This window comes from Chamaea fasciata, unplaced genomic scaffold (genome assembly GCF_029207755.1).
Source record: "Chamaea fasciata isolate MVZ Bird 193981 ecotype frontalis unplaced genomic scaffold, bChaFas1.0.hap1 SCAF_40, whole genome shotgun sequence".
Classification (NCBI taxonomy): Eukaryota; Metazoa; Chordata; class Aves; order Passeriformes; family Sylviidae; genus Chamaea; species Chamaea fasciata.
The window spans coordinates 939,656-967,539 of record NW_027094125.1 but is presented as its reverse complement, the minus strand read 5'-3'; the positions used below and the strand labels follow the sequence as shown (position 1 = coordinate 967,539).

The window sequence follows — 27,884 nt, the reverse complement described above, 5'->3', positions numbered from 1 at the left end:
AATAGAGAGAGAGTAAAGAGAGGGAAAACAGAGAGAGGGTAAAGAGAGAATAGAGAAAGAATAAAGAGAATAAAGAGACAGTAAAGAGAATAAAGAGAGAGAAAGACAATAGAGAGACCAGAGAGTAAAGAGAGAGTAAAGAGAAAACAAAGGGTAAAGAGAGAGAATAGAGAGAGTAAAGAGAACAAAAAGAGAGAATAAAGAGAGAGTAAAGAGAATAAAGAGAGAAGAGAGAGAGAGAGAGAATAAAGAGATAGTAAACAGAGAATAAAGATAGTAAAGAGAGAGAAAGAGACAATAAAGGGACTAGAGAGTAAAGAGAGAGTAAAGAGAGAAAAGAGAGAATAATGAGAGAGGGAATAAGAGAGAATAAAGATAGAGAGGATAAAGGAGGTGCAAATAAAGACAGAGTAAAGAGAATGATGCCTATGTAACTTGGGCCAAAGTTACAAGACGCTTATACAGTTTGAGTTATAAGATATATAATATATAATATAACCTGAATCATAACTTTTTATATCTATATAACCTGAATCATACCTTTCTATACAATGTAATGGCTACTGTATTGTTAACTAGTGTCTTAACTCTTAAATAAACAGAAACTCAGCAGGTGAATAATTTCAAAATAGACAAGTATAGCTATACTGGGAAGCAGCAGCATGTACTAATGGGAAATTAGAAAATGTAAATCCAGTTAGCTACAAAATGGAGAATTTAGACCGGTTAGATCCAGAAAGACCAAGGAACACCATAACTGCATGTGTTTGATGCTGTGTTGTGTAGGTACAACCTTACAAAGGGAAGGCGTTGTAAAATCATGGCTCAGGCCTCCTGCTTTGGCCAAGCAGAAGAGGGCCATGGGAAAGTGACTCAACTGAATTAAAGGTAGAAAAAAAAGTTATGTAACCATATCCTGTTCACATTGTGGGGTATGGTGGTCGGTTGAAATATGTTTGTTATGATTTAAAACTGTGTAGCTAATAATAAGTGCTTTAAAAGGCCAGGGTTTTGGAATAAAGCAGCTCTCCTTTGCACCTGCCTAGGGACCCTGCGTCACTCCGGACCCTCGCCTCACCATGATGTTATAATGACGCGGCAATATTAAACAATAATTACTGTGTAAATAAACCACAGCACATGACAAGGTGGGTGAGATAGGTGGAGATATCCCCCTCACCACCAGCACTGCAATAAACAAATACCTGCTCTATAGACACCAGTCTATGGGGATTTATTTCCAGCCTTTTTCAGGCATCAAGGGAGAGAATAAAGAGAGGGAATAAAGACAGAGAGTGTAATGACAGAGAGGATAAAGACAGAGAGAGAAAAGACAGACATTGCTGCTAAAGAACATCCGAGCAGTCCCAAACACCTTTGGACAGTGGCCCCAATGGCCACGCTTGGGGGTGTCACCATGGCCAAGCAGGTCAGAAATCCCCTGTGGAGATACCTGGAGTGGTTGAGTGAGATGGGACACCAGACACACAGGATTTAGTCTCACCGGGATAAAGAAATAATTGTTTTGGTCTATTTGGGATAGAAAATGACTTTCAATTGCATTAGTCTGTTGGACATGGGGTTCAAAAGGCATAATAAATACTAAAATGAAATAATGATGAATACCTGTGGTTCTAAAGGCATAAAGTAGTTAGGAGCAACATATCTACTGATAAAAGATTTAATAAAAGAAAAGCTATAGTATTAAGAATCTTCTGCAGTTTTGTCAGTGGTTCACAGAATCACAGAATGACTAGGTTGGAATAGACCTCCAAGATCATGGAGTCAAATCCATGCCCATACAACTCAACTAGACTATGGCACTGAGTGCCACATCCAGTCTTTTTTTAAACGCATCCAGGGATGTGACTCCACCACCTCCTTGGGCAGATCATTCCAGTACTTTATTATTCTTTCCATGGAAAACCTTTTCCTAATATCCAACCTGTATTTCCCTTGGTGCAGCTTGAGACTGTGTCCTTTTGTTCTGTTGCTTGCTGCTTGGTGAAAGAGACCAACCCCCACCTGACTACAGCCACCTTTCAGGAGATTGTAGAGGGTGATAAAGTCACCTCTGAGTCTCCTTTTCTCCAGTCTAAACAACCCCAGCTCCCTCAGTCATTCCTCACAGGGCTTGTGTTCCAAGCCCCTCACCAGCCTCGTTGTCTCCTCTGGATGTGTTTGAGCATCTCAATGTCCATCCTAAACTGAGGGCCCAGAACTGGACACAGCAATCGAGGTGTGGCCTCACCAGTGCCAAGTACAGGGGAAGAATGACCTGCCTACTCCTGCTGGCCACACCATTCCTGATCCAGGCCAGGTGTCACTGGCCTTCCTGGCCATGTGGGCACACTGCTGTCTCATGTCCAGCTGCTGTCACCAGTCCCCCCAGGTCCCTTTCTGCCTGGGCACTGTCCAGCCACACCATCCCCAGCCTATAACATTTCAGGGGTTATTGTGGCCAAAATGCAGGACTCAGCACTCGGACTTATTAAACTTCATCCTACTGGACTCTGCCCATCCATCCAACCATTCCAGGTCTCTCTGCAGAGCCCTCCTACCTTCCAACAGATTGACACACACTACCAGCTTAGTGTCATCTGCAAATTTACTAATGAAAGACTCAATACCCTCATCCATGTCACCAATAAAAATATTGACCAGAGCTGGCCCCCGCACAGACCCCTGAGGAACACCACTGGTGCCTGGCTGCCAGCTGGATGCAGCACCATTCCCCACCACTCGCTGGGCCCGGACATGCAGCCGGTTCCTAATCCGGGGCTCCTGTCCAAGCCCCGGGCTGCCAGCTTTTTCAGGAGTGTGCTATGGGAGGCAGTGTCAAAGGCCTTGCTGAAGTCCAGGTACACAACATCCACAGCCTTTCCTGCATCCACCAGGCAGGTCACTTGATCAAAAAAGGAGACCAGGTTGGTCAAACATGACCTACCTCTCCTAAACCCATGCTGGCTGGGTCTGATACCCTGGCCATCCTGTAAATTCTGTGTGATGACACTCAGTATAAACAGTTCCATTACCTTGCTAGTCAGGCTAACTGGCCTATAATAACCAGGACCCTCCTTCCTACCATTTTTGTGAATGGGTGTCACATTGGCCAGCTTCCAGTCATCTGGAACCTCACCAGTGAGCCAGGACTGATTGTAAATGATGGAGAAGGGCTTCGCAAGCTCATCTGCCAGCTCCCTCATCGCCCTGGGGTAGATCCCATCTGGGCCCATAGATCTATGAACATCCAAGTGGCTCAGCAGTTCTCTGACTGCTTCCTCTTGGATAATGGGGGGACCATTCTGTTCTGGACCATTTTTTTGTCAGCCTTTTCAGAAGTTGCCATTTTAAATTCAAACTGAACTTTGGCCTCCCTGATTTTTTTCCTACATGCTCTAGCAGCCCCCTTAAATACTTCCTGAGAGACCTGACCCTCCTTGCAAAGATGATATATCCTCTTTTTATTCCTAAGTTCCTCCAAAACCTCCTTGCCTACCCAGGCTGGACATTTGCCTCGTCGACTTCTCTTTCGGCACACAGGGACAGTCTGTCCCCGTGCCCTCAAAAATTCTGTTTTGAAGAATGCCCAGCTTTCCTGGGCTCCTTTGTTTTTAAGGGCTGCTTCCCAAGGAACTCTCTGAATAAGTCTCCTAAAGAGGCCAAATTCTTCCCTCTGGCAGTCCAATGTAAAAATCTCATTGATGTTCCTCCTGGTTTTGCCAAATATTGAGAATTCTATAATTTCATGATCACTGTGCCTCAAGCAGCCTCCAACCACCACATCTCCCACCAGCCCATCTCTGCAACCAACAGATCTAACATAGTCCCTCCCCTGGTGGGCTCACTCACCAGCTGCAGCAAAAAGTTGCTCTCCACACACTCTAAAAACTTCCTAGACCGCCTCTTTGCTGCTGTATTAAGTTCCCAGCAGATGTCTGGCAGGTTGAAGTCACCTACAAGAATAAGGGCTGATGATCCTGAAACATTCTCCAGCTGCTTAAAGAGTAAGTTGTCCACTTCTTCCTCCTGGTTGGGCGGACGATAACAAACTCCCAGTAGGATGTCAGCCTTGTTGGCTTTCCCCTTAATTCTTACCCATAGGCATTCAACCCCAGTACCCCAGTACGGCCCAATCCCTCCGAGTGATGCCGCTCCTGGGATCCCCCAGCCCTCTCTGTGTCCCCCCCTCTCGGATCTCCAGGCTCCAGAGGGGAGCCCCAAGGGCTGGAAGTGGCCAGCCAGGGTCCCCAGCAAGGCCCAGTTTGGATGTGCAGCGCCCAGTTTTCCCAGTTTCCCTCTCCTTTTCCCCGGGCCGGGTTCCCCCCGGCCCCAGCGGGTGGGAGCAGCCAAGAGCCCCGCGCTGCCCATCCCGACCTGTCCCGGCTCCATCCCCGCTCCTCCCGTGGGCTGCCAGGGCTTTGGGAACGGGGCACCCAGGGTGTGCCTGCTCCTGGGGGAGGAGGAGGTAGAGGGATGGAAGAGGGGGGGATGAAGGAGGAGAATGAGAAGGGATGGAAGTACATGAGGAGTGTGGATTAGGGAGGAGGAGAAGCAGTGATGCAAGAGGAGGAGTGGGAGCAAGAGGAGGGACAAAGGAGGATCAAGAAAAGGAGAAGGAAGGAGGAGATTGAGCACTCCCTGAATATAAAGCCCCCCACCCCTGGGATCATCACCCCCCATCCCACAGGTGACCAGGGAGGGGGAACTCGGGCTGCATATCCTGGGTGGTCCCTGGGTTGGGTTCCTTTTGGAGGGCAGATGTTTGGAGAATGAAACCTCCAAAGCTGAGTGGAAAATGCCCCTTGGGGGGGACATTGGGGGGTCCCAGTGGCAGCTGCTGGCAGAGGCAGCCTGGAGGAGCAGAGCCCTGTGTCCCCCAGGAGCCCAAAGTGGGGAGCCCAGAGAGGGGGCAGCACCATGATTTGTGGGACCCTCAACAGCCTGGAGAGGGGCAGGGGGGACTCCTTGGACCCCCTGCACCCCAACCCAGAGAATAAGGGGAGAAGGGACCCCGGAACCCCATTAAACCCTCAGCATCCCTACATGTGTAGAGCGATAAGGGTGGAGCTTTCTGGATTTCTGGTACTCGCAGCAACCTGGGGAGTGCAGGGACAAAGTAGATGGGGAACCCCAGTACAAGCCTGACCCCCAGCAGCTGGGACAGGGGGAAATTTGAGAGGTTTTTATAGACCCCAGATGTCCGGTCACCTCTGGAGATGGACTTAGGCAGAGGGACCTTCAAAGTCAGTGTACTCATCCTGTGTTTTTCCCCAGACCAGGATTTCCCATTCCCAAACCTTGGCCAGATGAAGGAGAAGGATGCAAGGAAGAGGAAGATGCCCCGGGACAGCCAGGCAGGTGAGGAGGAAGTCAGTGCCCCTTTCCCCCTCTCTCCTGCTCCATCTCCCAGCCCAGCATGGCCCCTGGCTGCAGGACAACCCTGCTGCCAACGCCGCCCTGCCGGGGATGAACTGAGGGGATCTGCTTCCCCTTTCCCTCTGGCACAGAGGCAAATCCCATCCTCTCCTTGTCCTTTCTTCCCCAGAGATTGAGCTGAGGTTGGAGACCAGAGAGGACAAATCGCCACAGCAGAACCTCATGGAAGAGGCTGTTTTGAGCAGCGCCACATCACAGGAATCCAACAGGGAGGAAAAGTCCTGGAGATCCCGCACGAGGAGGGGCTCCAGACGCATCCCAGGGTGCTCTGAGGAGGAAAGACCCACTCTGTGCCGGGAAGTCAGCCAGAGATCAAGCCAGAGCTCAGACCTGGTGGTCCGTGACAGGGAGGGACCCTACAAGTGTTCTGAGTGTGGGAAGAGCTTTAGCAAAAACTCCCATCTGACCCTCCACCAGAAGATCCACACTGGGGAACAGCCCTACAAGTGTGGGGAATGTGGGAAGAGCTTCAGAGACAGCTCCGACCTGATCCGCCACCACAGGACCCACACTGGGGAGAGGCCTTAGGAGTGCTTGGAATGTGGGAAGAGCTTCAGCCGGAGTTTCAGTCTGACTGTCCACAAGAGGACCCACACCGGGGAGAGGCCCTACAAGTGTGGGGAATGTGGCAGGACCTTTACCCTCAACTCCCACCTCACTTACCACCAGAGGATCCACACTGGGGAGAGGCCCTAGGAGTGTTCTGAGTGTGGGAAGAGGTTTCAGACCAGCTCCAGGCTCCTCCTGCACCAGCGGTTTCACAGAGAGGAGAGGCCCTTCCACTGTCCCAACTGCGGGAAGGGATTCAAGCAAAACTCCAACCTCATCACCCACTGGCACATCCACACTGGGGAGAGGCCCTACGAGTGTCCCAGTGTGGGAAGAGTTTCTCCTGGAGCTCATCCTTGAGACACCACCAACAGAGCCACTGGCAAGGGGCGCCCTGCGAGTGCCCCGACTGTGGGAACAGCTTTGTGCACTGCTCCAACTTCATCCCCCATTAGAGGACCCACATTGAAAAGAGCCTTGGTGATCCACAATCCCCAGTATCCACAGTGGGAAGTAGTTGGAGGTCCTTATGTTTTGCCTCTAATTACCTTTCGATTCATCTCCATTCCTTTAAAACACACAAAAGTGGAGTAAAAACCAACAAACTCGACAAAGGCATCTAAAGCCCCACTTTTTACTTATGTTTTGGGGGAATCTTGGATTCAGAGAGATACTTGGGAGGATATGGGGGGTTTGGGGGGCATTTGGTGTACTTGTCTCCATTGTTTGGCACTCAAAAGGCAAGAGGGATTTATCTGTCACCTCAAAACCATTCAATGCAACTGAAAACTCCTCAGTCCCACCCCAAAATTACTTGATTCCACGGGATGGAATGGGATTGCAAGGGTTTGGATGAAGTGGGATGCAAATCAGGAGGGGTGAGGTGGGCATGGTGTGGGGTGGGATGGGGATTGGGAGGAGTGGGATGGGAGAAATAGAGCCTGGTCTTGATGTCCAGGAGGGGTGAAATGGGTTGGGATTGGACTGGGGAGGTGGGGTGGGGGCTGGAATGAGATAGCCCAAGGGTTGGGGATGACAAGGAGAAGGGGAACCTATTCCTGAGTGAGTTTTTGGATATTCCACATTCCTGAAGGGACTTTGGTGCATCCCACATTTCTGAGACAGTTTTGGGGGGGTTCCTGAGAGCAGCTCCATGCAGTCCCATTGCCAGGGGTGGGTGCCTTGGGCATGAGCTCAGAGCTGCAGCCAGAGTCCATTGCCTCAGTGCTGGAGAGCAGAGAAATGATGAATGGCCCCAGACATCTGCAGGGTGTGTTTGGGGGTCAGGGCAAGTTCTGTGTAGGTGGGGTGGTCACTGCCCCAGCCCCAGCCTCTGCAGCCTCTGCTCCAGCCCCAAAGTGGCTGCCAACCCAGTGCTGTTCTTTTGGTCAATTAAGTTTAAGGTGTAAGTTAAGGTTAAGGTAGAAGTTAAGTCCTGTTCAGTTTGAGCTCTGTTCAGTTTTTAGGCCGTGTTCCTTTTATCCGTGCCCTCACTCTCCTCTTGTCACACACACACAGGGACAGTTCTCAGTTCGTTTCTGGTTTGATTGCCTGGATTTGGTTTGGTTTGGTAGTTGCTTTGCTTCCCTAGTGTGCCTGAAGCATCCAGTCAGGGATAGAGTGACTCTTGCCAAGGACCTTTGTCATGCCTCACCATCTGTGCTCCTAATTGGTGATTTTTGTCAAATATGCTGATCTGCTAAATTTATAAAGCTGCATTAACCCTGTGGGCGGATGGGCATTTTGTGGCCATTTTCCATATCTGCCCCTTGGAGGCCTCCAATAAAGATCAGCCTTTCTATTACCTCCTCTATAATATTGTCTCCAAAGGGTGATACTTTATTTCTAGGTTCTGTAAGGCATCAACGCAGCAGGGCCTCCTGGCACCCAGGAGACCACTGTGACACAATGACATCTTGGGGAGCCAAGTGTCAGCTGCAAACACAGCGGGGCCTCATGGAAGCCAGGGGCCACTTGGACAGTGCCAGGGCACGTGGAACTCAGTGTCCACTGTGACACAGCACAGCCCCATGGAACTCAGCAGACCACTGTGACAACATGGAATCTCACGGATGCGAGGCTCTGCTTGGGCAAAGTGGGGCCTCCTCAGACACAGGTGTCCCTTGGACATTGCCAGCTCTTGTATAACCCAGTGCCCCTTGTGACTCAGTGCAGCCTCATGGAACTGTCTTGGGGATGGTTCATTTGCCATCACCATTTTGAGTTGGTTTTTGTTTTGTGTCTGGAATAGTCACTGCCTCCCCTCTCCTGGCTCTGGGAATATCCCGATGGGTGGAGGGGCAGCCCGGGATCCTGCAGGGGTTGGGGGCCAGGGGCTGCTCTTCATTCTGGTTGGGGTGATTGGCTCAGCAGCCATGTGGCACAGTGCATGTGATTTGAGATCCTTTTGCCCTGTGGTTTTGGCGTTTTGCTTTTCTCTTGTTTGTTTTCTCCTTGGCATGGTGACTAGGGCTTGCTGACTTGCTTCTCTGCTCCTCTGCTGCTTGGGAGAGGAAGAATCCTCTGCTCCTGGTGGGCTCTCACAAGGCTTATTCCTCAAATCTGTCCTGGGGGTGGCTCAGGGATGGAGAATGCCATGATCATTTGTGCTTCTAGGTGGGAACCTTCTGTTATCATGTGTGGAGTCCCTGCAGACCCTCGACATCTTACCCAGAGTCTGGCCTTGGCAGTAGAGACCATAGTTACCTGCCCAGCCTGAGAGAGGGGACTTGCCAGTGGTGCTCTGTAGATGATGGTTTGCCCCAGTTTCTCCCCTCCCTAATGCCCCTGGCCCTTTGGTTTCTCCATTCCTCCGTGTCTCCATGGGTTGTGGGACCCCAGTGACTGGCCCCATTTTCCCTATGGGACACTGACCTTTCCTGCCCTTTGCTCCACCTCCATGCCTCAAGGTCTTTGGCTGCTGAACCTCATACTTAAGCCTGAGACCGGCACATGTTCACTGCTTTTGCCCTGGATTTCCCTTTGGCTCCTGGAAATAAACCTGGCTGGAAGTGATCTAGTGCAAGGGCCTTCTGCCTCTCCTTGCTGAGCTAGCCGTGTGGTGTGTGTGGATGTTTGAGCTTGACTGCTTTGCCTGAGTGACTTTTCCTCTGGAGAGGCTTATTGGGTCTAGGCTCTAGCTCCATTCCTAAATAACACGACGTTACAACCATGGTGGTGTTGGTTCTGTTCCGTTCTCTATGTATTTTATAGTGAAGAAGTGGTCTTCCTTTTGCTACAGCTTTTCTTGGGAGCCCTGTAAGTTTGGAATTTGATCCAAGGGGATCATGGGGGCACTGCTGGGCCCCATGGAACCAAGGGGCCAGTGTGATCCTGAGAGGCCCCGTGGATCCAGGGAGACCATTGTGCTTCTCCAGGTCCCCTTGGAATCATGGAGTCCCTTGTGACACTGCTGGGCGCTGTGGACCCAAGGACACCTTTGTGACACTGAGGAACCAAGGACACGTTTGTGACACTGCAGGCCCCCTTGGAACCAAGGGAACATGGAACAGCTCTGGCTGACTTGGCCTCCCAGGGGCTGCCTGAGAGCTCCAGCTGACCTTGGCATGGCGAGGGCCGCTTCCCATCTGCCCCTGGAGCTCTGGGGCTCCATGCTTTCCTATCAATGGAAAAGAACTGTCCTTCTCCAGGGACCCATGGCCAAAATTGGCATTTGGCCTCCAAAATTCTGTATATCCAAGGACTGCTTCCAGCCAAAAGCTGCCAGGAGAGAAAAGTCTGTCTGGCTTGGCCTCCTGGAGGCCACGTCTGGCCACCAGATCACCTCTGGTGATCTATCACCAAAACACTGGGGCTCTGTGCTTTTCTTCCTGTGGAAAAAGACTGTCCTTCTTGTCCATGAGCCGATGGTCAAAATTGGGATTTTACCTCCCAGATTCTATCCAAGGATTGCTCCCGGGGAAGAGCTGCAAGGACAGACAAGTCTTGTTGGCCTTGGCCTCCTGGGGACCACGTCTGATCTGCCTTCAAAACACTGGGGCTCTGTGCTTTTCTTCCTATGGAATGAAACATCTTTCATGTCCAAGTGCCCATGGCCAATATTGAGAATCCATCTCCCAAATTCCATATATCTAGAGATTGTTCCAAGACAGAAACTGCCAGGAGAGACAGGTCTGGCTGCCCTCACTTACTGTGGCCACCTCTCATCTCCTTCCAAAACACTTGGACCTTGTGCTTTTCTTTCATATCCTTGACTGGGCACCCATCGCAAAACTTGGGATTCCACCTCCCAAATTCCATTCATCCAAGGATTGTTCCCAGACAAAAGTCACCAGTACCGCCAAGTCTAGCTTCCCTTGGCTTCCTGAGGGCCAGCTCTCAGCTGCATTGAAACACTGGGGCTGTGCTTTTCTTCCTATGGAAAAGAACCATCCTTCTCCTCCAGGTGCCCATGGCCAAAATTGGAATTTGGCCTCCAAATTTTCATCTATCCAAGGATTTCTCCCAGACAAAAGCTGCCAAGATGAACAGGTCTGGCTGACCTTGGCCTCTGGTGGCCACCTTTCATCTTTCAATACTGGGGTTGTGTGGTTTCTCGGGCCAGCTTCCCTGCTATAGGGGAGCAGAAGGGTGTTTTACAACTGCTAAAAAACCGATGGGATGGGGCATATGGTCATCCCGTCCCGCGGCCCGGGAGTCACTGGGCCAGGTGAAAAGCCCGGGCCCCACTGCAGGGAGAGAGCTGGGCTGTCTTCTTACCTCTTCCTTCTGGGGCTGGAAGGGAAAAGGAAGTCCCCGGGGTGATTTTAAGCTTGTGTGACTCAGAGGTGTATATCTATATTTAACTGGCCAATCCGGCCTTCCATCTTGAAAGTCAGTCACTAATCGGTTTTTTACCACCCGTGCTAAACCAACACACCAGAGGACATTCCTCTGGAGTGAAGTGGCCTCGAGGCACTGTTTGTGCCACTGGAATTGTGCCAGCCCTGAGTGCTAATGATGGTGTTTGTGCTCCCTGGGGTTCATCTCCCCACACACAGGATGCACTGCTGAAGTCTCCTCAGCACAGAGCAAACAGGCACTGCTGGCCTGGACCCTTGGTGTCCCTCCATGCAGGGACAAACAAGCTCCTGCAGGTGAGGGCAGAGGCCAGTGCTGCCAACAGTGGTTGCAGGGGCTGCTGTGGGACAATTGCCCTGGGGCACCTTCCCAGGCTGTCCCCAGAGACACAGCCCAGGCCCTGCTCTGCTGCTCCCTCAGTTGCATGCCAGGAGCTCTGGCTGTGCCAGGACACTGCTGTGTGCCCGCCCTGCACACTCCCCCTGTGTCCCAGGCACTGGGCTTTGCTTGGCCAGGGCATTCCTGGAGCATCTTCCTGACAGCAGCTCTGGAGGAGAGCAAAGCCTTCCTGCCCTGCCCTCAGGAGATGCCCTTTGCTGATGGAGCTGCTGTGCTGGAGCCTGGCTGTGTCCCAGCAGTGCCCATGGCCTGTCCCTGCCTGTGGTCACAGCAGGGTCACGCAGCAGGACAGTGACCAAGCTGCCACAGCAGCCCAGCCTTGCACCCACAGAAGGGCTGGGAAGGGGAGTGTGGAGCTGGGAAGAGCAGATGTGGAAAAGAGCCAGGGCCATTGCCCCTGACTGTTCTGGCTGTGCTGGGAGCTTCTTTCCTTCACGGCTGCAAAAAATCATTATTTTATTCAGATGCACAGGAAACAAAGCTTTTGAAAGTCATTGAGATACTGAATAATGGCAGATATTCATGTGGAAATCCTGTTGGTAATAGTATTCGTTTGTGGAAAATGTGACAGTAGAATGTATTAAGAAAATGCGGAAATGGAAAAACAGGACCAATAGGCTGAGACTGAAATAAGTTACATTCAGAAGGTTCTGCAGAAGAAAAGAGGCAATTTATTGCTTCTCAAATCCAGTCAGCAGTTTCCTCATGGAATCCATGAGTTCCTTATTCCTCAGGCTGTAGATGGTGCTGGAGGCACCACCAAGTACAGAACTGACAGGGCCAGATCCAGGGATGGGGAAGAGATGGAGGGGGGTTCAGGTGGGCAAATAAATCAGGTGGGCAAATAAACAAGGACACCACAGCCAGGTGAGGGAGGCACAGGGTTGACATCACAGACACACATCCCTTTGTGTCTGAGGGGGCCCCACTTTGCCCAAGCAGAGCCTTGCATCCGTGAGATTCCATGTTGTCACAGTGGTCTGCTGAGTTCCATGGGGCTGTGCTGTGTCACAGTGGACACTGAGTTCCACGTGCCCTGGCACTGTCCAAGTGGCCCCTGGCTTCCCTGAGGCCCCGCTGTGTTTGCAGCTGACACTTGGCTCCCCAAGATGTCATTGTGTCACAGTGGTCTCCTGGGTGCCAGGAGGCCCCGCTGCGTTGATGCCTTACAGAACCTAGAAATAAAGTATCACCCTTTGGAGACAATATTATAGAGGAGGTAATAGAAAGGCTGATCTTTATTGGAGGCCTCCAAGGGGCAGATCTGGAAAATGGCCACAAAATGCCCATCCGCCCACAGGGTTAATGCAGCTTTATAAGTTTAGCAGATCAGCATATTTGACAAAAATCACCAATTAGGAGCACAGGTGGTGAGGCATGACAAAGGTCCTTGGCAAGAGTCACTCTACCTCTGACTGGATGCTTCAGGCACACCAAGGAAGCAAAGCAACAACCAAACCAAACCAAATCCAGGCAATCAAACCAGAAACAAACTGAGAACTGTCCCTGTGTGTGTGTGACAAGAGGAGAGTGAGGGCACGGATAAAAGGAACACGGCCTAAAAGCTTAACAGAGCTCAAACTGAACAGGACTTAACTTCTACCTTAACCTTAACTTACAATTCAAACTTCTCAATTTAGCAGAAGAACAGCACTTCACAGTATTTATCTTAACTTATAACCTATGACTAACCATTTATAGAGGAATAGTATTTAACTACCTTATAACTTATCTTAAACCTGGAATTATGGTAAGGCACGTCACAAAGCAGTGATTCAGAAAACTCAAAACCATACAACATCAAGTTATCCAGAGGTTGAGAAGAGGAAGTCAGGAGAGGAGCGAGAGGGAGAGAGAGATCCACAGTCACCTTTGGATGCAGCGCCATCTCAGCTGCTGGGAGCTCCGGGGCCGTGGGACGTGTCAGTGTCACACCTGTGTCACAGCCTCGCCTCCTCTGGTCCCTCTCTGGTGGCATTTTTGGGGTGCCAGGGGCAGTCACTCTGGGGCTGGAGCAGAGGCTGCCGTGACTGGGGCTGGGGCAGTGACCGCCCCACCTACACAGAACTTGCCCTGACCCCCAAACACACCCTGCAGATGGCTGGGGCCATTCATCATTTCTCTGCTCTCCAGCACTGAGGCAATGGACTCTGGCTACAGCTCTGAGCTCATGCCCAAGGCACCCACCCCTGGCAATGGGGCTGCATGGAGCTGCTCTCAGGAACACCCCCAAAACTGTCTCAGAAATGTGGGATGCACCAGAATCCCTTCAGGAATGTGGAATACCCAAAAACTCACTCAGGAACGGGTTCCCCCTCTCTTTGTCATCCCCAACCTTTGGCTGTCTCATTCCAGACTTCACCACACCCTCCCAATCCCCACCGCAACACATCCCACCCCTGCTGGACATCAAGACCCCCTTCCCAAGCTCTATTTCGCCCATTCCACCCCTCCTAAACCCCATTCCACTCATCCCACCTCACCCAATGCCCATCTCACCCCTCCTGATTTACAGCACACTTCACCCAAACCCCTTCCAACTCTGTTCCACTCTAACGGGCTGTGGAATTGAGTAATTTTGGGGTGGGATTGAGTAGTTTTCAGTGGCATTGAGTGGTTTTGAGGTGACAGATAAATCCCTCCTGCCTTTTGAGTGCCAAGCAATGGAGACAAGTACACCAAATGCCCCCCAAACCCCCCATATCCTCCCAAGTATGTCGCTAAATCCCAGATTCTCCTGAAACACTAGTAAAAGGTGAGGCTTTAGATGGCTTTGATGAGTTGGTTGGGTTTCACTCCTATTTTCTGTGTTTTGATAGGATGAAGATAAATCAAAAGATAATTATAACAATATAAAAGAACCACCAGGCATTTTCCAAGAAGGATCATGGGGATTGTGGGTCACCAAGGCTCTTCTCAACGTGGGTCCTCTGATGGGGGATGAAGCTGGAGCAGTGCACGAAGCTCTTCCTCCAGTCAGGGGAACTTGCAGGGGTTCCCTTACTGGTGGCTCCGTTGGTGTCGGGTCAAGGCAGAGCTGTGGGTGAAGCTCTTCCCACACTGGGGACACTCGTAGGGCCTCTCCCCAGTGTGGATGCGCTGGTGGGTGATGAGGGTGGAGTTGTGCTTGAATCCCTTCCCACACTCGGGGCAGCGGAATGGCCTCTCATCCGTGTGAATCCGCTCGTGTATGAGGAGGTGTAAGCTGGTGTGAAACCTCTTCCCACACTCAGGACATTCATAGGGCTTCTCCCCAGTGTGGATCTGGTGATGCTGGACGAGATTGGAGCTGGTCTGAAACCTCTTCCCACACTCAGGACACTCATAGGGCATCTCCCCAGTGTGAATTCGCTGATGTACAAAGAGTTCTGAGCTTGACTGAAACATCTTCCCACACTTGGGACACTCGTAGGGCCTCTCCCCAGTGTGGATCCTCTGGTGGCGGATAAGTTGGGAGCTGTCCCTGAAGCTCTTCCCACATTTCCCACACTTGTAGGGCCTCTCCCCATTATGGATCCTCTGGTGGGCAGACAGGCTGGAACTGTCTCTGAAGCCCTTCCCACATTCCCCACACTCGTAGGGTCGTTCCCCAGTGTGGATCACCTGGTGGCGGGTCAGGTGGGAGTTTTTGCTAAAGCTCTTCCCACACTCAGAACACTTGTAGGGTCTCTTCCTGTCATGAAGCTGCTCACGCACCACCAGCTCCAAGCTCTGGCTTGATCTCCAGCCGCCTTCCTGGCACAGAGTGGGTCTTTCCTCCTCAGAGCACACTGGGATGGGTTTGCAGGCCCTTCTCCTACAGGATCGCTGGGGCTTTTCCTCCCCATTGGATTCCTGCACTGTGGAACTGCTCAAAACAGCCTCTTCCATGAGGTTCTGACATGGGGATTTGTCCTCCCTGGTCTCCATCCTCAGCTCCTTGTCTGGTGCAGGAAGGACAAGGAGAGGATGGGATTTGTCTCCGTGCCAGAGGGAAGGGGAAGGAGATCCCCTCAGTTCATCCCCATCAGGACGGCGTTGGCAGCGGGGTTGTCCTGCAGCCATGGGCCAGGCTGGGCTGGGAGATGGAGCAGGAGAGAGGGGGAAAGGGGCACTGACTTCCTCCTCACCTGCCTGGCTGTCCCGGGGCATCTTCCTCTTCCTCACAGCCTTCTCCTTCCTCTGGCCAATGTTTGGGAATGGGAAATCCTGGTCTGGGGAAAAACACAGGATGAGTACACTGACTTTGAAAGTCCCTCTGCCTAAGTCCATCTCCAGAAGTGACCGGACATCCGGGGTCCACAAAAACCTCTCAAACACCACAACTCCATCCTGAAAATGCCTCCCAGGATTTCCCCATCTGTGGTGTCTCTCATTTAGTGTTTGAGGGTTCCCCCCGTCCCAGCTGCTGGGGGTCACACTTGTGCTGGGGTTCCCCCACCTACTTCATATCTGCCCTGCCCAGGCTGCTGGGATCCCAGAAATCCAGAAAGCTCCCCTCTCCTTGATGGCACCATCAAGGGATGCTAGGGGTTTTTGGGATCCTGGGGTCCCTTCTCCCCTTATTCTCTGCGTTGGGGTTCAGGGGGTCCAAGGAGTCCCCCCTGCCCCTCTCCAGGCTGTTGAGGGTCCCGCCAATGGTGGTGCTCCCCCTTCTCTGGGCTCCCCACTTTGGGCTCCTGGGGGACACAGGGCTCTGCTCCTCCAGGCTGCCTCTGCCAGCAGCTGCCACTGGGACCCCCCAAGGGGCATTTTCCACTCACCTTTGGAGTTCTTCATTCTCCAAATGTCTGCCCTCCAAAAAGAACCCGAACCAGGGACCACCCAGGATATGCGGCCCGAGTTCCTCCTCCCTGGTCACCTGTGGGATGGGGGGGTGATGATCCCAGGGGTGGGGGGCTTTAAATTCAGGGAGTGCTCAATCTCCTCCTTCCTTCTCCTTTTCTTGATCCTCCTTTGTCCCTCCTCTTGATCCTGCTCCTCCTCTTCCATCACTGCTCCTCCTCCTCCCTAATCCACACTCCTCATGTACTTCCATCCCTTCTCATTCTCCTCCTTCATCCCCTCCTCTTCCATCCCTCCTCCTCCTCCTCCCCCAGGAGCAGGCACATCCCGGTGCCCCGTTCCCGAAGCCCTGGCAGCCCACGGGAGGAGCGGGGATAGAGCCGGGACAGGTCGGGATGGGCAGCGCGGGGCTCTCGGCTGCTCCCACCCGCTGGGGCCAGGGGGAACCCGGCCCGGGGAAAAGGAGAGGGAAACTGGGAAAACTGGGCGCTGCACATCCAAACTGGGCCTTGCTGGGGACCCTGGCTGGGCACTTCCAGCCCTTGGGGCTCCCCTCTGGAGCCTGGAGATCCAGCAGTGGGGAACACAGAGAGGAGTAGTGGATCACTGGGAGGGACAGGTGTGTACTGGGATCATGCTGGCATCACACTGGCAATGACTGGGATTGTACTGGGGTCAACTAAAACTGTGTTGGAGCAACTGGGAGTGACCGGGATTGACTACAAGCATGCTGAGGGCAACTGGGATATACTGGAAGTGTCTGTGACCACACTTGGGGAGACTGGAACAACACTGGGAACAGCCAGGACCATGCTGGGGAGAACTGGGACCACGCTGGGGGACACTGGGAATGAGTGGGAGTGACTGGGTCTACACTGGAGGCAACTGGGCATGACTGGGACCATGCTGGGAGGGACTGGGATCCTGTGGGGAGTGACTGGGACTATACTTGGGGAAACTGGGTGCAACTGGGATCGCACTGGGAGGAACAGCGAGCAACTGGAACCATGCTGAGGGATGCTGGGATCATACTGGATCATAACTGGAGCAACTGGGACTGCCTTGAAGGTGACTGGGAGTGGCCGTGGGCAACTGGGATCAGGCTGCAAGCAGCTGAGGACACATGGAAGCGACTGAGAACATGCTGGCAGCAACTGGGATACACTGGGAGAGACTAAAACCACAGTGGGGGTAAATGGGAGACAACTGGAACCGTGCTGGATGCTAATGGGAGCAGCTGTGCCCATGCCGGGGTCGTACTGGGATCCAATTGGAACTGGCTGGGATCAGACTGGGAGTGACCGGAATAGTACTGGGAGAATCTGAGTGTGACTGGGATCATACTGGAACCAGAGTGGGAGTGACTGGAAAGGTGCTGGCCATGACTGGAACCATACTGGAAGTGACTGGGAGCAACTGGGCCCACGCTGGGAACAAATGGGATCTTATTTGGAGTGACTGGGAGTGACTGGATTCACACTGGGAGCAACTGGGCCCACGCTGGGAGTGAAAGGTCAGTCAGTCTGGCCATGACTGGAATACTACTGGGAGTATCTGGGAGTGCCTGGGGTCATACTGGGGCTGACTGTAACTATACTGGGGGTGACTGGGTGCAACTGGGACCATACTGGGAGGGACTGGGATTGTAGTCCAAGTGACTGGGATCATACTGGAAGTGACTGGAACCATACTGGCAGTGACCTCGACGCCTACTGGGATCACCCCGGGAGGAAACTGTGGACATATTGGGAGCAACTGGGATCAACTGGAAGGTGCTGGAACCATGCTGAGGGGACTGTGACCACAACTGGGGCAACTGGGATCACACTGGGAACAACTGGGACCACACTTCCCACAACTGACAGAAACTGGGACTGTGCCAGAGGCAACTGGGAGTAACTGGGAAAGGCTGGGATCATTCTGAGGTAACTAGAACCTTACTGGGGCAACTGGGAGTGCCTGGGAATGACCACAGGCCTGCTGAGGGCAACTGGGATATACTGGGAGTGTCTGTAACCATACTGGGGTGACTGGAACCACACTGGGAACAGCTGGGACCACGCTGGGGGCAACTGGGAACAAGTCAGAGGGACTGGGGCCACATTGGGGACAACTGGGCATGACTGGGAACATGCTGGGAGGGACTGGGACTACTCTAGGGGCAACGGGGGACAATTTGGATCATGCTGGGAGGAGCTGGGAACAACTGGAACTCTGCTGGGGCCAACTGGGATCCTACTGGGATCACAGTGGGATCACAGTGGGAGCAGCTGGGCCTGTGCTGCGTGAGACTGGGATCACTCTGAGAGTGACTGGAATCCTACTGGGATTGACTGGGAGTGGCTGTGAGCAAGTGGAATCATGCTGAAAGCAACTGGGAGGAGGAGGAGGTGACTGGGGCCCTGCTGGGAGAGACTGGGATCATACTGGGACTGACTGGGCTAATCCTGTGAGCAGCCACTGCCGGTTCCGGGACCCCCCAAAAACACCTCCCGGGGACCCCACCATGTCCCCTCTCAGGGGTCTGCTGCTCGGCTTTGAAGCCCTGAACGCTACAAACATCCACCCCAAAACCCCAAACCCAGGGACCCCACCCGGGATATTTGGGGCGAGCTCACCCTCCCCGGGCACCTGCAGGACGAAGCCGATGGTCCCGGGGGGCTGCGAGTTCGGGGAGCGCTGCAGCCGCCCGGTCCCTCCTCTACTCTTCTTCCTCCCGCTTCCCGCTGCCGCTCCGCCTCTTCCTCCCTCCCTCCCTCCCCCCTCCTCCTCCTCCCCCATTCTCTGAACCCCTCGCCGCCGCGGGAGGGGTGGGGATGGAGCCGAGACCGGTCTGAACGCAGAGATGGCTTGGGAGGGGATGCCAGGAGTGGGAGTGACTGCGCTGCACTGGGATCATACTGGGAGCAGCTCCTGGGTGACTGAGTTACACTGGGATCATACCGGGATCATACTGGGAGTACGTAGGAGCAGCGCGATGGCTGCAGCCACTCAGGGGGTAACCAGGTGGGATCCCACCACTACAGGGGTGTTTTTTCCCTGTTTTGGGGTGTTTGTGAGGCCGCAGCCCCACAAGCCTCTTTCAAGGGGGGCTCATGACCCCTTTAAGTGACATTTTTATGGGGCCTCCATTCCGTTTGCCTCCCAGGGTGGATTTTTGGGGTCCTGTCTACCATCGCCGCTTTAAGAGCCCCTTTGTCAGTTCCCACTATAACTCCCCTTAAAAGGGCAACACCACTGCCCCTGATTCCGGCAGCGGAGCCTGGGGGGGCTTGGGGGTCCGAGGGTGGGGTTGGGGGTCCCGGGAGGGTTTGGGGGTACCTGAGTGATGCCGATGATGGTGATGGGGATGGATTCTCCGTTGGACAGGAGGTCACAGCTGGAAACCACCTGCACTGTGTGGAGACCTGGGAATGAAGAGAGAAAGGACGAATGGAGTTGTGTCCCAGCCCTGTTGGAAAGCAGATAGAAATCTCCCAGGACCCCGTGCACACAGCTTAGAGGCAGAAAAGGATGCAGGGGTTGGTTTGAAACCCTCAGAGAAACTGAGATCCATAAAGTCACACCGACATGAAGTGGGAACGTAAGTTGTAGTTTTAGGTGAGTAAAGAGATTCCTTAAGTGCCTTAAGCAAAGAAGAGACTGTATTAGTTGACAGAAAATCCCTGAAGTCCAGTTTAAAGTTCAGTAGCATTACCTTGTACAAAGTTAACTAAGTCTTAGACATATTATAAACATAACAGAGCATTGCTGACATTGCTAGACAGAATAGATAGGCTGTGGGCATAGGCCTTGTATAAGAAATGATGAGCGTTGTCACACAGCTGTGTTAGACCAGGATAGGTGCAAAAAGACAGGAATAGCATCGTGTTTGTAGCTGGTTGGACAATTTAGGAATAGAATGCATTGTATCGGGGCTGCTGCTGCTGCTGCTTCTGCTTGGGCCATGGGGACTCTATGCTGGAAGGCATTTTGCATCATGGCACGGACTGTAACACTGACCCTGGTGAGACTGATCCAGCCATGTCATAAACGGCTTTTCCAACAAGCAGCACCTCTCTTGTTCCTCGGCTGGCCCGCTCAAACTTGCCAGCTGTCCATCAGCAAAGTGCCCACAGCTCCTGCGCGCTGCCAGCCCTTCCCTGGCAGTGACAGCAGGAGCTGCTCCTGCCACCGGCCAGCTCCTGTTCCTGGAGTCCCTTCCCGTGCTGGCAGCACAGGCTCCCTCTTGCCTTGAGCCCAATGCCTGCCTGCACCTTGGGCTGGCTTTGCCAGCTCTCTTTTCCCAAGCCTTTGACTCCCAGGCTTCTGCCCCAGCCCAGGGATATTTGTTATTTCTATTACCTGCTAGTTTGACAACATGAACCATTCTGGTTTTACCTAAGAGGTGAATCATGAAGATTTTGGGGCTTTTTTTGTCCCCAATGTCCTGTTAAGAGCAAGAACACGCTGTTCTTACACCTGGGATTGTGGCTGTTCCTACAGCATTTATTCCACACTGCATGACTAAAGAAAATCTCTCCTTTTCCTTACTAAGTTGAAGCTACATCTTAGTGGAAATAGGTGTTACAAGAGAATGAATGCCATAATCCCCCTTTTAGTTTTTGGTCCGTAGTGGATACCTCCTTGAAGGATCCAGAAGAACTCCAAAATGTTGTGCATACAATGAAGAAAATCAACACTAAATTCCCTCTGGATTACGAGGTTAGAAAATCGGTTTGAATCGCAGTCACTGTTTCTCACCACATCTACTTCAACTGACAAGAAATTCAGCTGATTTTCTCTGTGAAAAATACGGGTCACTTTTTGTTAAGATTTTAGAAGTTTAATAATAAAAAATAAGACAAGAAGAGGCATAACAAAAGCAAAACTACAGATGTCTGGGTGCCTGGTGTTTCCACCCAAAGCACAGCTTGCTAACAAAGGATCTTTCCTTTAAATACCATAGGTTATTGCATATTCATAAATTTCATATGTGATTTACACAATCCTTTTGACTTTAGGTGTTTCTGCTTAATTGCAACTTTTCTCCCCCACCATTCTTTCTTGCACATAAATTTTTCATGGCTCCACGAGTCGCAAATCTCTTGATAACAAAGGAAATAAATTCTTCCTATTGGAGTCGTCGGTGTCCTTGCTGTTATGTGAGATGATGTGAGGAATTTCTTAATTGCTTCTCCCATTTGGGTTGTGGGGGTTTTTTTGTGTGTTTTTTGTTTGTTTGTTTGTTTGTTTGTTTTGTTTTGTTTTGTTTGGTTTTTAGCTAGTCACAAAAAGCATCTGCTATAGACTAAAAACTGTATTTATCACACTACTACAAGAGGGTATATTATCGTAGCATAACTTTCTACCATAACACATATAAGATTCATTTTCATATTTGTAAAAAGCCAAACACTTAATATGTATTTATAACAACAGTGAGTCAGTTTTCAAATGAAGCGGCAGCGTGTCGTGATGCTAAATAATAATCTGGCATTACCTCTAATGTTCACTGCTACAAAGTATAGCAGTACACAGCAAGGCAGACTGGGTTAGCACAGTCATTCCTCCCCTCCCCTTCCTCCTGTCCATCCCATTGTCTCCTCTGCTGAAGACACAGGCTATGAAAAGAAGGCAAGGTTGCTACCTCTTTTTCTTCTGCCACAGGACTTGTTAGACACTGTGTTTTCTCAAAGGACTGCATGTACCTCTCCCCAGGTTGCTTCTTTCTCATTCTACAAAAGAAGAGAGCTGAAGGGGTTTCAGGCATGTGAGTGCCTGATCTCTCTTTCCCTCTAAAGGCTCTGCCTCCCAAAGCCCTGGTGACCTGCTGTGCTTTGGCATGAGAGCCGTTCCAGCCCGAAACACAAGGGCAGTGGTGTTGAACTGCAAAGCCTCTCTCTGCAATGGGATTGCTTTGAGCCTGCAGCCTCCACGGGCAAGAGCTTTGTGGGAGCAGGGGCCATCACAGCCTGTGCCCTGCACACAGAGCCAGGAAAAGGAGCAGATCCTGCTGGCTTCTGCTGCTGATCCGAGCAGCAACTCCCCTGGGATTTCCTCCAGGGAACTTCACACCAAGGGTGTCCATCACTGTCGTGGCTGTGAGAACTTGTTGCTTGCCAGTTCTCCCCCATCCTTGTGGATTCTCATTTTTCTCAGCTGCCTTTGCAGTGAGTTCTCAGCCAACGTGTGGCTCTGCTGCCATCCCAAATCTGCGCCCGCCTTGCCCAGCCTGAGTGCAAGTGGGGCATGTGCTGGGCATGGATGGAGAATTCCATGGCCAAAATCCTCCAGCATTTAGATCTGCTCATTGCTCTGGACAGCACAAATCACAAAACACCCATTGCAGTTGACAGTTGTAATTTCTTGCAGATTCCTAAAGCTGCACTGCTGATCAACAAATGCACAGGAATTGATTTCACATGAAAAATGTCATTTATTACAAATTGCTGCACCTGTGCTGACAATATAGAACCACGCCGATCTCAATTTAGGTTAAAAAAAGGAATTTATTAGATTTTTACAACAATGCCAGGTAAAAATATACAAATACCAACTTCATTTAACAAAATCTTAATTTATTGCCAACCTCTACAACAACTCACTATACATAAAGATCAATTAGGTGTTTAACAACTTAATTTATTGCATATTACTACACGCTAAAGCCCATCTAGGAATACAAAAATATCAGTATTTCTATCTAAATAGCCTTCTACAAAGAACTCAGTCAATACAATTAATTCAACTATACATCTGCAAACATGTTTAAATAGAAAGATATACATATATAACCAATTCACTATACAGAAGTAAATATAGATTAAATATACCATATTACATAAAATATATAAATATATTAATGCATCAAAAAACCTCTCTGTGAATAGGTAGCTACCAATCTCAATATCCATCCAATTGCACTAATAAAAATATACAGTTATAAATCTCCACACACTTATCTTTAAACAGAGCTCTAAGCAGAGGGATTCCAGCTGCCCCATCTTCAAGGCCTTTCACTCCGTCCTTGCTTCCTCCCGTGCAGAGCAGCTCTCCTGGACAGGGACAGCAGATGGGACATGTGGGAAGCAAAGGGAACACTGAGTCAGGGTCGGGACGTTTCCCTTGGCAGCACCTGCCCTTCAGTCAGGGAAGGGAAAATCTCAGCGCCTCCCCAGGAGGGTGAGAAAGAAAAAGTTTGGCCAAAGCCCACGGCCAAAGCCCAGGCCACCCTCACCCCCAGCTGCCTCACCGGCCCTGCGGCCTCACCTGAGCTCTGGGCTGGCAGCAGCAGCTCCCTGGTCACTGCTGGAGCTGGTGGCCTTCAGCTTCTCCCCGCGGCCTCCTGTCAGTCCCCGCCTGTCCTCAAGGTCTGCAGGGCAGCCGTGGCAAAAGTGGAGCCTCTGGAATTGGTTCCAAGGCCTGGCAGAGCTGCAGGCCCGCAGCCCTCTGTGCTTCCTGCTGGCCCCCTCCACCCCCTCAGCCCCACCGTCCCCTCGGCAAACCCCCGGCCCCCTTTGGTTTCTTCAGCCCCTCACAGTCCTCTCACCCCACTCAATCCCTTCTGACCCGTCCCGACCCCTTAGACCCCCCTCAGCCTGTGCCCCTTCCCTGTCACCTCAGTGCCACCATGGCCCTCTGCTCCCCCACAGCCCTCAGTCCCCCAGCAGCTCAAGGTCACCGTCCCTGCAGCGTCAGCGCCTCCTCGGCCCCCTCAGCCCCCTGTGTCTCCCCGTCCTTCAGCAGCTCCTCAGGGGACAGTGCCTGGGGCCACCGGCAGCTCCCAGCGCTCCAGGGACAGCCGGGGCTGGAACTGCTGCTCCGCCCGGCCCGGCCGCCAGCTCGGACCCAGCACAGCAACAGGGGACACAGGGGGCACAGGGGGAGAAACAAGAGCTGAAACAGGCAGCTGAGGGGGGAAAGAGGTAAAAATGCAGCCTAGGCCTACACAAACATCAGTCTCTCCATCTGTATCAATTCACAGACCAAGGCAGAGCGTTTGCTTTGTGATGTCAGGGCGCGGTTGCCACGTGGTCGTGGTGACATCACAAGGTTGCCTTGGTGCACGGAAGGCCTCAGGGGTGTCAGAGCAGCTCTTGAGCTTGCTCAGTGCAGGAGCATCCTGCTGCTTGAGGCTTCTGTCAGTGGGCAGGTGCACACTGACAGGAGACTTGCTTTTCTGTAGTGTTAGAGAACAGTTGGCAAACTTGCACAGCAGTTGCCACAATGATTGGGCAACTGGCTGCTGTAGTTTTCTCCATTTATGGAGTTGGATATTCCACCTATTTCCTGACTCACCTGGCACGTAAGTAGAGGTTTTCCCTGGGTGTCACCTAACCTGCCTTTTGTATGTCTTCCTGCTCTTTCTTGGGGACTGAGTTGATTTGGAAACAGAAAGACCTTTTGGATGCCACTTGGGTAAAGGTGTTGTCAACACGTTCAGCTCAAAAGGGGGTGTCTGTAGCCACGGCTGTGCGGGCAGCATTTGCAAGGGAACCTGCAGGGGTTGCGTTCCCTCCATGGGAGAGTCTGTGGCAGCAGAGTCTATCATTTCCTCCATTTGCTGGGTCAAGCAGGACAACTTTGAAAATGTAGACTGGGAGGCCTTCTTGGAAGATCTTCTGAAAATGCTGTGGTTGTCTCCAGTTTTCTCAAAGCGTCTGGTTCATTTTCCCTTGCCCATTGCAGGTCACCTGAGCCGGGTATTCAGAGGTTCTGACCCTGAGGTGAGTAAGAAAGGCACATTTGATATTCCTGGTGTTGAAGAATTGTGCAGCAAGCTGTGAGCTTGGCCTGTGGCAGTAGAGTGTAGAGGGCCAGCTGAGTAGGCTGCAAGAAAATCCATTTCCATGTCTACAGCAGCAAGAGCAAAGGCATCACTGGCTATTTCCTAATTTTCCATTTCAGAGCTTTGAAAGAACTAAAAGCCCAGTTTTGCAGAGAGAATGCTGCTTCCTGATAGTAGCCAGGGGGGGAATATCTAATTCAGAGCAATTTGCCAAGTCCAGTTGAATCAGCCCATTAGAATTTAGTCTGAGTGACTTAGAATCCCATTGCTCTCCAAGTTGATGATTTGTGCTTAGTAGAGCTGGTTCTAGAGCTGAAGAGAAGGAAGGTTCTAAATGAGCCTGTGTCTCACGCTCCTGTCTGTCCACAGATCAGTGAAGGAAGAACAGAGTCCCCTCTGGCTCCCTCTGCTCCTGGACAAGAAGCCAAAGAGGAGCCAAATGACCACAAGGCTCCAGCTGTGGTCACACCACAGCCGGAACTTTCCCAGCCAGTAAGTGCCACTTCTGGAGGGTGCTGTCTTTAGTGCAAGGCAGAGCTGCAAGTTTCTGAGCAGCCAGCTCTTGCTGTTGGTGGCTGAGGATGCTGAGTGCTGCAGTCCTGCCAGACCTAGCCATTCCCCTCAGCCAGTGACAGCTGGAAAATGGGCTTTGAGCTGCCGTGTTTAGGCCCCAGCTTTCTGGGATTCTGATAGAGGCCAGCCTGGAGCAGGAAGGCTCCCTGTGTGCAGAGGAGGGAGCATGTCAAAGACACTGCGCTCAGCCTTGTCGGATACGTAGGGGACACTGTGGTCTGGGGACACCTGTCCCCCTCCACAGACTCGCCAAGTACCCACAGGCACAAAAAGTATTGAAATGACAACACAAGCTCTTTGGGGTGGTTTGTCCCCGTGAGCTTCTTGGCTGTGCTTACCTGGGAGCATTTCAGGGACACACTGGGGACATGGAGTTTCTGCTTGAAGTCAGGGATTTTGGTGCCTTGGTTGCCAGGTTGTTCTTTTGGTAAAATGGAAGCAGAGGTGGGCAGGGAAGCAGAAAGAAGTGGCTGAATTAATGTGATTTGTGGGCAGAAAGTGAAAAAGCTCAGCCTGACAGCAGCTCCCAGTCACTTGCTCTGCATTTGTGAGGCTGAGGCAGAGGCAGACCTGCCCAAAGCTCCCAGTGATATGATGGTAGTGAAGAGGAGGAACGACGAAGACATTAGAAGAATTCAAGGGCATTGGAATGTTTATTGGCAGAGGCACATACAACAAAACCAGGTGAGCGGGCGAGTGGCAGCCACTCATTAATAATTCTTTCTCTTGTTCCTCACAAAACTTTGCGGAGGAGCTGCAGGCAGAGCTGCAGCGAAGTCAGTCTGGGATCAGGGCGACGGACAAGAGGCTGGACGAAGAAATGAAAATTCCAAGAGAAAGAGAAGAGAAAGTTGATCTCCTTGAGGAGCAAGAGGCTCTAGAAAAACCCGTGAGTGAGAGAGCAATAGCCACTGCAGTCCCCAACCTGGTGCTTTTGCCCTTCTTGCCTTTCCCCTGCAGAGCAGCAGGGGGGTGGGGTGATGCCTCTGAGTGCCATCCTGCTCCAGTGTCTGTCACAGGCACTCTGAAGGACACTCCCTGCCCTGCTGAATCTCAGCTGCTGCCCTGCACAGTGGCACTAGTGCTTTGGCCTTTTGGCCGGCAGTCATCTGAGTGCATTCCTGCTGGCCTCTTCCTGCTCTGCTTGTTTCTTGAGGTGTTCTTGCAGGGGAACACGGTGACCCAGATGGATCTGGAAAGAAGCTGTCTGTATTCCTTGTGAATCTGGTCCTCTCCCTTTCCTCACAATCGATGACTCTTGGCTGACAGGGACAAGCTGGACTCTCTGACTGCTTTGTTCTCTTTGACTTCAGGTGGAAGTGCTGACATCTCACCTGGCAGCCTGCAAAGATTTCCAGCAAGTGACTAGCGGCGAGGAGCCCCAGGATTCCAGTGAGGCACAGAAACTGTCCCAAGCAGCAGCGCTGCCAGTTGGGCACGTTCTGAGGATGGTGGAGGAAAAGAGGACTCCATGGGAGGAGGTAGAACATTTGAACAAGGAGCTGCAAGCGTGTCTGCAGCCCTTGGAGGGGGAAGAGAGTCTTTGGGAGAAAGGGGACTTCTGGCAGTCACCCTTCAGAAAATCCATGCAAATGGATTTTGGAGGAAATGGAAAATGAATTTGGCCCTGAACTCAAGTAAAACCAGCCTTTGGCTTTTTACCCATCCAGTTTGAGAAGTGGATATCTGAAAAAAACCCATGGAGAGCCCTGCATGTGGCTGACAGCACCTTCCTAAGGGCTTGCATTTAAAATGGGATCTGGGGCTAATCTCTGCCAGTCACTTTTCTGACACAAACTCTTTTGTTGTCTCAGATCTCCACAGGCTCTTCTATTGAAGCTGCTGCAGTAGCAGCAGCAGCAGCAGCAGCAGTGTCACCTGATGAAGGCGCCTTCGCTGCCCCAGCTGAGCAGCGGAGGCCGGGCAGTTTCTTCATCTCCAGCACTGACACAGCTGCTGCTCAGCAACAGGACATGGAGTATGACTCCCTGAAGCTCCTGAGTACGTCGTGTGTCTTTCTTCTCTGAGGGACAGTGTATTGTGAGCACGTGTCAGCATAGCTGGACCCAATGATCCTCCTCACTTGGGTGCCCTTTGTGATTCTGCAGCACAAGTCATTGAATCTGCTTCTTGCCCAGAACCGCTGCCAGTGCTGTGCTCTCAGATAAGACCTGGTGGGGCTGAGAACAGAGCCCAGTTGACTCTCTTTCTCCCATCACCTGTTGGCACAAAAGGGCACTGATGTGCACCTGGGTGTGTCTGCTCTCAAAGCCAATCCTGCCGTGTCCTCAGTGGGGGCACCAGCTTGGAAGGGGCTGGGTGTGGCCGTGCCTTCTTGCCATTGCTTGTCAGTGCTGGTGCCTGGGCTTTGGCAGCTTTGTGGCGGTGGCTGCCCTGGCCCTGAGGGCTGGTGTGAGTGCCGAGGCTGGAGCCTTCCTTAGCTGGGAGAGTCCCGCTGCCGCCCGGCCGCTGCAGCGCGGAGCTGCCCCGAGGCAGCAGCCCCTGCTCTGGGCCGGCTCCTGCACGGCCTGGGCTGGGCTCACAGAGGGTCAGCATCTCCTCTGGGCAGCTGTCCGTGTCCCGCCGGCAC

At 52.1% G+C, this 27,884-nt stretch overlaps 1 protein-coding gene across 1 annotated transcript in view; it reads right to left on the bottom strand.

Annotated features, from left to right (window-relative positions):
- Positions 1 to 27,884, bottom strand: part of LOC136303667 (zinc finger protein 420-like) — a 73,580-nt gene that overhangs the window by 7,065 nt on the left and 38,631 nt on the right. Inside the window, exon 4 of the mRNA XM_066207258.1 lies at positions 14,199 to 14,854. Within this exon, the coding sequence (XP_066063355.1) occupies positions 14,199 to 14,854 (656 nt within the window). The remainder of the gene's footprint in view (positions 1 to 14,198; positions 14,855 to 27,884) is intronic.